The following is a 9,878-nucleotide window of genomic DNA, read 5'->3' on the forward strand; positions in this document are numbered from 1 at the left end:
CACCCCACGCTTTAAAGAAAGGAAGCCGAAGCACACAACACCCCGGTCAGTAAACCCAGCGCTCCTGTGTCCTCCCACTGCCGCCCCCTCCTGGCAAAGTGCGGCAGCCAGCCCCCCACCCTCCGTCCGGCAGCACATGGCTGCCCCAGGGGACTCGCCCGTGGCACTCACGAGAGGCTCGCTGTCAGAGAGCACCAGCCCCTGCCCCCGGCCCGGCAGCCTCAGCAGGCCCTCCCGCACGGCGGCCGCCTCGGGCTCCTCTGCCCTCCGGCTCCGCAGGGCCTCCAGCTCGGTCTGCAGCTGGTGCGTGTGCAGCAGGGCCGCGTCGTGACCTGGGCCAGGCAGAGGGGAGGCGGGTGGGCACCGTGAGTCCGGCGAGTTCTGCTCCCAGATGGGCTGCCGCAAGGTGGGGGTGCTGGGCGGGAATGGGTGACAGGGCTCGGCCAGGGGCAGACTCCTCACCTTTCTTCAGCTGGAGAATCTCCTGCTCTTTCTGCAGAAGCGCTTCGGCTTTTTCCCGCACACTCAGCTCCTTCTCGTCTACTAGGGCTGTCAGGTTAGCAGCCTTGGGGAGAAACCCGACCAGAGGGGAAGGCTGGCAGCAGAGGCCGCATCTCCTCCGCAGGAATCTCCATGTTCCACTCCCCATGGTCCCCCAGGAATCTGTCCCTGGAGTCCACAGCCTAGAGCTGACCCCAGGCTGACCTGCTCCCCCCAAAATGCGCAAACCCAGTCTCTTCGGCAGGCACCCTGCCGGGTCAACCACCCGCATTGCCCCTCTGGCTGCACTGGGCCCCCAGGGACGCGGCCACCCTGCCCAGCCTTCCAACGAGCTGTTATAACCATAACTTCAGGGCCCGAGTGCCTGCGACATGCCCAGAGTTTGCTATACATGACCTCACTATGATGTCTTGGAGGGTGTCACCAACCTAGTCTTTTCAGAGGCAACGCGGAGACTCGGGTTTGTTGAGGATCTGCCCAAGGCCTGAGCCAGCCCACTAGAATCCTGGGGCCCGATGCCAAGTCTGTCTTCACAGGGAGGCTCTTCCCACCCTGCCAGAAGCCCGACCTCATGCCCACCGCACAGAGAGCCCGCGAGTACCTGGGCACGGGCTCTTCCTCAGGTGATGTCGTAATAACTGACCGTCACTGTCTAAAGGGCATTCCTACGGGGTGGGGGTTTCTTTATAACACTTTCTCCCACCTTCCTAGAAACGTCAAAGGAATCACGCAGCTGCTGTCCTTCTTGTGACCTATGTCCACCCTGCCCTAGACCGATGGGAAGGCAGGCTGGTGCCACCTGGGACAGAAGTGAGCCTACCTGTTGCTGGAACTCTTCCCTCTGCTTCCGTGCCTCCTCCAGAGCTTGAGCCATTGCCACGCTCACAATTTCTCTTTGGCTCCATTCTTCCTACAACCCAGAGAACAGGTAGGAGACTGGGCCCCCGAACTCAGCTCGCACTTCGCCGTGCATGTCATGTGAAGCCTGCAGAGGGGCTGCCGTCTTGCAGGGGCAGACCACTACTCCTCCTGCGCCCCCCGGTGCGCAGGCTGCCCTCGTGCCGCAATGCCCTCTCTCTTCCTCTGAGAACTGTCCCGGTGGACAACCCACTGACCCCTCTAGAAACCAGCACACTACCGAGGCTCAGTTGTCCCATAGGCACAGAAGCCAGTACTTTGGCCAAGGCTGGGGGACCTAGAATTTGAAGAGCTGGTCTAATGAAATCAACACAGAAGGCCCATGTGAATGGTGTAGTGGACCGGAAAAATCTGGCCACAGGAAAAATAATCAGCTCCTTCCTTCAGTTGCTACTTTTGTATTATCTTTTAACTGTTTCAGTGCTGGAATAAAAACTACATTAGAACATAAATTCTCAATAATGGGTGGTCCCTTTCTCCTGACTGGACCACCAATGACATACAGGGGGTCAGATTTTCTGTTTCTTCTCTTGTACATACTTGCAATAATCATTGCTCTTCATTCTTTCTTACCCCCTTCCATCTTCCATACAGAATTTTCCTTCGGCTGAAAGATGCTCTTTAGTACTTTCTTTAGGTGCATGTCTGTTGGTGACTGTTTTCGTTTTATTGGTTTTCTTTCTACTACCATGCTGTGTCTGCGTATGGATTGTAAATGTATCCTGTTTGGCTTTGTAAGGATGATCACACCTGTGCCTGTGACTGGATGGCTTTCGTCACTGTGGAAAATCCTCAGCCATTATCTCTTCGAGGACACTCCTGTCTCGTTTGTTTCATCTTCAGTATCTCCAATGCCACACGATAGAACATCTCGAAGTATCTTATGTGCCTTTTGTCATTCCTTTTCTGTATTTCATTCTGCCCTTTCTTCCATTTCACTAATTCCCTCTTTAGTTCTAATCTGCTGTTAAACTTGTTCCCTAGGACTAAGACGAGGAGCCCCACAGATCTGGCACAGACCTCCCGGGGCGGGGATGCACTGTTCAGTTGGCACTTGTGTGTTTGGTGGAGAGGACAGTGAATAAATTCAGCCCCAAGTGCTGGAAAAACTGCAACGTGAATGCAGCTACTGCTTCAGCAAGAAACTAGAAGTGGCACTGCTCAGAGCAGGAAGCTGACAGGAAGGAGCAGGTCTTTTCCTCCCCGCTCCTGCCTTCCAGTCTTCCTCGAGTCTCCCCTGTTGGCAGCACTCACATGGAGCCAGCTGGACAAGCAGAAACGTGGCGTGCAGAGTCCCAGGTGCGGCATCGCAAAGCAAAATATAAAAGGATGGTGTGGGCTGAGAGTCGGTAACTTAAAAGCCAGGCTACTTAAAGTGTGGTTAATTTTAAAATGTTTGGGGAATTTTCTCAATACCTTAGATTTCTAGTTTACTATCATTTGGTGAGATAATACCCTGAACGACTGCAGTCCTCAGATATTTAGACTTGTTTTGTGACTTGGCCTACAGTCTTCTCAGGGCACTTGAAAAGAATACATATTCTGCTGTCGTTAGGGAGAGGATTCCATAAAAGCTAATTAGGTCGAGTAGGTGGAGAGTACTGTTCAAACCTGCTTTCCGTTTTGTCTTTTGTCTCCTCATTCCGTCAGTTAGAGAGGGGCATGCTAACTCTTCGACTGTGATCATGGATTTGTCTCTTGCTCCCTTTAGTTCTGTCGATCTTTGCTTCCAGTATTTTGAAACACTCTTTTAAGTGCACACATATTTAGAATTGTTTGTATCCATATTTTTCAAAACAGCTGTTCCCTGGGCCTCTCAGAGGAATCATCCCCAGGGGCAGACTGGTGGCTCCTGCTGCAAACCTGAGCTGTGCCAGGCAGCCTCGAATCCCACGGTCTTGGATCGCATGTGGCTCTGAGGCAGCAGCACAGACTTTAGAGCCACACAGACTCAGTTGTGTGTGCCTGCCAGTTCTAATCTGCTATTAAACTCATTCACTGTTTTTTTAAACAGCTTTACTGCAACGACCCAGCATCTGCTACGAAAGGGGCTGGGAGCCTGGAGGCCTATAAGTAAGTGACAGAATCTCTCTCCTCCGCATCCAGTTATGTCCAGGACACGAAGGGAGCAGCACCTGATAAAGACCGAGTTCTCAGGAAGAGAAGGGAAGCAATCCAGCGGACTGTCTCCTCATTTATGTTCGGGGTCCCTGATGCAAATGAATAAGGTCCTGAAGACCTGAGGACCTGCCTTAGAGCCAATGGTGGTACTGACAGCATTATTTTCAGGCAGTTAGTGACGACGACACAGAGGAAGGGCTGAGCCTCTGTGGAGTGAAAAGTCAGACCAGCATCACCTCTGACTATGCGACTTGGACAGATGACTTGCACTCGGAACCTCAATGACATTAACTGCAAAATCATCGTAATTCTTCCTATCGTCATGAGTCATTGAGAGCAGTTAAAGAGGTGACAATTTCTAGCAAATGCCTAACAACTATTGAACAAATGCTAGTTCCACTCCTCCAAGTAAAAGACACAACGCTCTCATGAAACTGAATCAATTAGGTAAATACCTTTAGCTTCTTTAATTCAAGCTGGTGATGCTGTAAAGAAAGTTCGCATTCATTCTTCTTTTCTTTAAGGGCTGTATTTTCTTGCTCCAGCTCTCTCTGCAAATTAAGAGAAGCACGTATTGAAAGGAAAGATCTTTACCACATTTCCCCTGGGCATGGTCCTATCTCTTTGACATGGAACCTTTAAAAATGCCCCTCTTCCCCGTTTTTGTTCACCGCAGGCATGGGAGATGAGAATGGGGTGTGGGGAGAACCACCTCACAAACTCCTCATAAGAAACAGGCCCTTGATTCTGAAGACCGTGGAACAGGGAGAGGGACCAGGGAAATGGAGAAGCCATTAGTGAAGAACAATATGAATTCTAGAAAGAAGGCAGGAAGAAGCTGATGGCACTGCTCATGAAGTGTCAAGAAGTCCTGTGCCACCCAAGGAAAAAGAAAACCCATCGGTTTGTGGTTTTTCTAAAAGCAGCCTTTTTACATCTGGTCTCGTGAGCAGGCATCTTGTTGGAAAGACAAAAACTCTAAAAAGTGGTTCCCCGGTCCGGAGCGGGCTGGTCCTCCTGTCACACTACTTGGCGGCCCGGCCACGCGCGAACCTGGTGCAGATCAGCCCGGCCCGCTCCCTTCCTCGCTCACCGCCTCGCGCTCCGCAGCCGCCTGGTCGGCGGCACGCGCTTGCTCCAGGGCAGCGAGCTGGGCCTCCAGCACGCGGAGGTGCTCTGTGCACTGCTGCCGCAGGGCGAGGGCCTGCTGCTGTGCGCGGCTGCTCTCCTTGTTCGCGGCGGCCTGTGGGGGTACCGGACGACAGTTATTCAGGGTGACAACAGGGGCCTCACTCCGTTTCTCATTTCTCGGTGATCCAAAGATGGGTGGACCTTTCTGACCTTCTGCAGCCTGGGTGTTGCTGAGGTCCCCACCTGCAGGCTCTGCCTACTGCCCCGGGCCCCCGCCTACTTGGAAACTGGAGTGTGGGGTTAGTCTCGGCTCTGGGAGCATAGCTCTGGGCAACAGTCAGTCCTGAGGCACAGCCCTCTCTCACCCTCCTCCCTACTCAGTGCTGCCCTCTACTGAGAGAGCAATGAAGACAAGGCCTTGGACTCAAGGATGAGGGTTCTGCCCTTTATTAGCTGGGAGACCATGGCCTAGTGTTTCTAAGCTTGCTTCCTATAGAGAAGGAGGACAACCGTACATACCTCCTGGGTCTGCTGCAAGGACTAAATGTGACACACACAGTACTAGCAGTTCCTGGGACAAGGCACACATGCAATGAACGCCATTTTTATTTCTCTAGTTTCTAACTCAGCAGCTCTCCTGAGGCTGTGATGACAGGCCAAACCCTTGCCATCTTCTCCCCAGAGCCTGGACCTGTTCTCCGCAGCCCTGGCTGCCAGCTGGAGTCTGAGTGCCAGCAGAGCTACCACTGCCAGCTCCCAGAATTAGGCCGGGCCCCACGGCAGGTGGGAATTAGCCAGTCACTCCCTCTCTGAGTGACTCAGACCTTCCAGCAGGTCTTGACTCCCTCTACCTGCAGCTGCCCACCTGCTCATATCCAGCACAATTGTATCTAAAGTCAGGTCCAGAAACCATTCCAGAAGTTAGGAGTGACTTTGGGGCATCTGCAAAGGCAGAAAGGGAAAGAATCAGGGGCCCAGAACATGGCGGCCACAATCATCACTTACAAGCTCCTGAATCTGAGCCTCCTGAGCTGCCACAACGCCAGCGCTCTGCTTCAGCTTCTCTTCAGAGGCCTGCAGGCTCTGCTCTAGATCGTTCACCTGAGAGGGAAACAGAAGCATCTTTTCATTCGAAAGAAGCTGAGGAATGAAATAAATGGCTTTAAAAACCAAATCCATTTAAATTAGAAATCAGGTACACTACAGAAAGTTTTTAAATCAGAAAAAGATACCCATAAGTCTACTATTATAAAACATTATCTTTCTAATGTATTTTCTCCAGTCTATTTTTATGACTTTTAAAAAATAATTTTGTATACAATTCTAGTAACATTTTGTATTGTTTCTCCTCACTCAAGTTTCCTTCTGTGTTTCCATGTAGCCTCCAGACCTTAGGTTATTTTCTCAAGGGATATTTCAGAATTTACTGCACCACTGCCTACTGTACTGGCACTGAGGTTGTTTTCTGTTTTCTCATCAAAAATAATTCGGCCGTTAACATTTTCATGCAAAATTTTTTGACCTGATTTCAATTGCTTCCTTAGGATAGATTCCCAGCAGGAGGATTAATTACTACGACGACACAAACTTTGGTTTCATTCGTTCCACAAATATTGACTAAGTCTCACTACGTACCTGGCCCCGCACTAGACACGAAGCTGCCCTGTGGACAAGATGCTCACACACTGTCTAGCACTTAGCTTGATTTCACTCTCTAGTGGGGTATTTTTATCTGACTTGAGCTCTCTTTGTCAATTTCTCTGACAAAGTCCTCATGTTTATGAACGAAGGTCTGCCCTTGGGGAGCTTTATTATGAAAACTTAAGCATAAAAGCTGCAGCTTTTTCAAGGAGACGTAGGCACCCAGTGAGAGGAGGGGGTTTTTAGGTATCGTGGTTCCTCAGACACATTCACATCACATGACGTAACTGAAACAACTCCATGAGAAGAATGTGAGTACTTCCATAGGGGAGATCAGTAACGTTACTTGTCCGTGATCATAAATTCTATTAGTGGTAGAATCAGGACTGAAACCAAGTTTTTTAAACTCCTGGGTTCAGAAAATATCTACCCAAGTCCCACTTAGAGGCAGAACTCAGGGAAGATTTCAGATCCTCAAAAGGTTAACTATAGAGGTATCATATGACCTGGCGATTTCACTTCTAGTATATACCTAAGAGAAATAAAAGTATAAACCCATACAAAAGCCTGTTCACTGTGCTACACTAATGTTCAAGCAGCATCATATCCGCAACAGCCAAAAGGTGGAAACAACCTAAATGTCCCCTGGCAAATGGATAAACACAACGTGGTATATGCATACAACGGAATGAAAGCCTTACAATGCCTTATTCGGCATTAAAAAGGAATGAAAGTCTGGCACATGCTACAACATGGATAAACCTGAGGACATTATGCTACGTGAAATAAGCCAGACACAAAAGGACAAATATTGCATGATTCTGCTAATGTGAGGTACTTAGATTTGTCAAAATCATAGTTACAGAAAGTAGAATCACGGTTGTCAGGGGCTGTGGGAAGGAGAAAATGGGCAGTTATTGTTTCAATGGGTACAGAATTTCTGTCTGAGAAAATGAAAAAGTTTTGGAGGTGATGGTGGTGATGGCTGCACGACGACGTGAATGTACATAATGCCACTGAAATGTACACCTAGAAATGGTTGAAATGGTAAATTTTACCACAACAAAAAACTGGATATTCAGAAAGAGAATGGAATTATAACAAACAAAGCTATATTTAGAGAAAAATATACCTTAAAATATATGTATCAGGAAATAAGAAAGATATAAAAAATGAGCTAAATTTGCTATGGTCTGAAAGCCTGTGTCCCCACAAAATTCATATGCCAAAATCCTAATGCCTGATGCGATGCTATTAGAACGTGGGGTCCTTGGGAGGCACTTAGGTCATGAGGGGAGAGCCGTTGGGAACGGGAGCGGTGCCCCTATTAAAGGGGCCCCACAGAGACCCTCTGCCTCTTCCACCACTTTACACTCGTTAAACTGGCCAAAAAAATTTCCATGGGGAAATGCCAATGCTGGAAAAGGATGAAGTGCAGATACAGGAAACTTCAATCATGCCAGGGGAGCAGAGCCAGGTGCAGCCCTACTGGAACATCTATGTCCTGTTAGGCACATTAGGTCATCTGCATTCTCTCTTCTCAAGGTGACAGGAACAAGGATGCTCACTGAAGTGTGGTCTGCGGTGACAGAAAGAAGGCAATCTGGATGTCTAGCATCTAGTAGATAACTACAACGTAGAGTAGATAAGTACAATGAAGTGGACAGAGAGAGAAGATGGAGCAGTTGAAAGTAACAGAAGACACATGCATAGCTGTGTCATTTACATAAACACACATGGACACAAACAATGCCACCCAATTCAGGGTAACCCAACAACAGAAGGATCTCTATTAACCACGTCGGAATGGTTTCCTATGGGAGGAAAAAGAATGGGGATGAAAGGAAATAAATAAGGACAATTTTTTGTGGAATAATGATGGTAATGTGGCAAGAAGAAAGAAAATGACTAACTCAATCTTACATAAGTAAGATTCCAAAAATACTCCTTTCAAAAGAAAACCTCTGACCCAAGGGGATCCTCAGCCACAATCGTGCTATCCACCAAGTTACCACCCAGACATCGCAATCATTGGGAGTGAAGTCAGTACCCGAGTCTCCAGGACGTCAATGGCCTTGGCCTGGCTGCTTCTGGCTGCCAAGAGCTGCTGTCTGGTATCCTCCAAATTCTGCTCGGCAACTGTTTTCTGTAAGTTGAAAGAGAGTAAAATAAAAGTCTTTCCTCCATTGAATAAACATTTGCTGATATCTATACCATACTATGATTTTTGTAAGGCGCAAGGGACACAAATACATTTAAACCTCCCTCAATTAATTAAGATATAATTTACACATCGTAAAGTATACACAGATAAATTTGACACAGTCCTTTTACCTTTAGGCTGAGGCAAAAGACTAACAAAAAATTATATAACAGAATGCAATAGAGCCCACAAGGAAGGAGCACAGAGCAGGTGATACTCAGGGTTTCAGGCAAGTAGAAGGCTTCATAATTTACAGGTGGCCTGGGGTGGAGGGAGCATCCAGGCAGAGGGATGACCAGTGAAGGCGTGAAGCAGCCTGGGATATCTGGGGAGCTACAGCTGCCAAAAGCTAAAGTGATGGTGAGCTCAGATCAAAAAATAAGACTAGAAAGTTAGGCAATGAGCCAGATCATTAGACACTTTTTACGCTATAGAAAGGAGCTTGAATTTAATTCTGTAGACAATATTTTCCAAACAGGCATTGTCCAAACACTGGCATTAAAACTTACCTAGAAGGGTGGCTGTTAAACCTGAGGCTTTACTCTGGGCCTACTGAAATCAGAATTTCTGAGGGTAGGGCCAGAAATATATACCTTAACTAAACTCTTAGTAACTCCCATGTAGACTAAACTTTATAATAATGATGATGGCACAATAACAATCATTATACTACGAATAGCTCATATATACTGAGATCCTACTATGTTCTAAGCCTCATTCTAAGCACTTCACATATTGTAACTCATTTAAACCTAATAACAATTATATGCATTTGGTACAATCATTAAACCTATTTTACAGGGGAAAAAATAAACACAAAGAGATTACGTTACTTGCTCTAAGTCACAAACTAGTAAACAGTAGAGGCGAGATATAAACCTAAGCGGTCTAGCTCTAGAAATCAGTTGACACCCCAAAACCCACATTATTCTCACTGCAGACTGCAGGGGAGCTGTGGAAGATATTTAAGTTTAGGAAGATCAGTCTGGTAGTGAGCATGGAAGACTGTCAGAGGGTGAAGGAGGGGAGACTGATGCTGGGTAGGCCAGTCTGGAGACGGCTAATATGGGCTAGGCTGGAGCGGCTGGAAGCCCTAAAGCACTGGAGATGGAGATATTTAGTTGAAACTAACTTAAGACAGAAAGTGAGGGTCTAATCTAGGCCTGAGGCCTTGGCTTTGTCACCTTTGTCATGAGGCGGCCAATCCTTGGTCTACTAAGAGGAGGAGGAGCAGAATGTGGGCAGATAATCATCTCACATTTGGCTAGAAAGCAAGTTCACCTACTCCACTGGGCAAAAGGTCAGTGTGCTCAATAGCCTCCCTCAGCGAAGGAGTCTGCTTGCCGCCCAAGGCAATTCCTGC

At 47.9% G+C, this 9,878-nt stretch overlaps 1 protein-coding gene across 6 annotated transcripts in view; it reads right to left on the reverse strand.

Moving 5' to 3' along the window:
• Positions 1-9,878, reverse strand: part of GOLGA1 (golgin A1) — a 37,679-nt gene that overhangs the window by 6,581 nt on the left and 21,220 nt on the right. For all 6 annotated transcript variants that reach the window (XR_003048234.1, XM_025051301.1, XM_025051302.1 and 3 more), the window contains 7 exons: positions 8,363-8,458; positions 5,677-5,772; positions 4,634-4,783; positions 3,996-4,091; positions 1,322-1,411; positions 463-565; positions 172-332 (listed from right to left, as the gene is read on the reverse strand). Coding sequence is in view for 5 of the 6 variants with exons in the window: in XM_025051301.1 (XP_024907069.1) it covers positions 172-332; positions 463-565; positions 1,322-1,411; positions 3,996-4,091; positions 4,634-4,783; positions 5,677-5,772; positions 8,363-8,458 (792 nt within the window). In the remaining variant the exon portion in view is untranslated. The remainder of the gene's footprint in view (positions 1-171; positions 333-462; positions 566-1,321; positions 1,412-3,995; positions 4,092-4,633; positions 4,784-5,676; positions 5,773-8,362; positions 8,459-9,878) is intronic.

The sequence above is a fragment of the Pteropus alecto genome, unplaced genomic scaffold (assembly GCF_000325575.1).
Source record: "Pteropus alecto unplaced genomic scaffold, ASM32557v1 scaffold67, whole genome shotgun sequence".
NCBI lineage: Eukaryota > Metazoa > Chordata > Mammalia > Chiroptera > Pteropodidae > Pteropus > Pteropus alecto.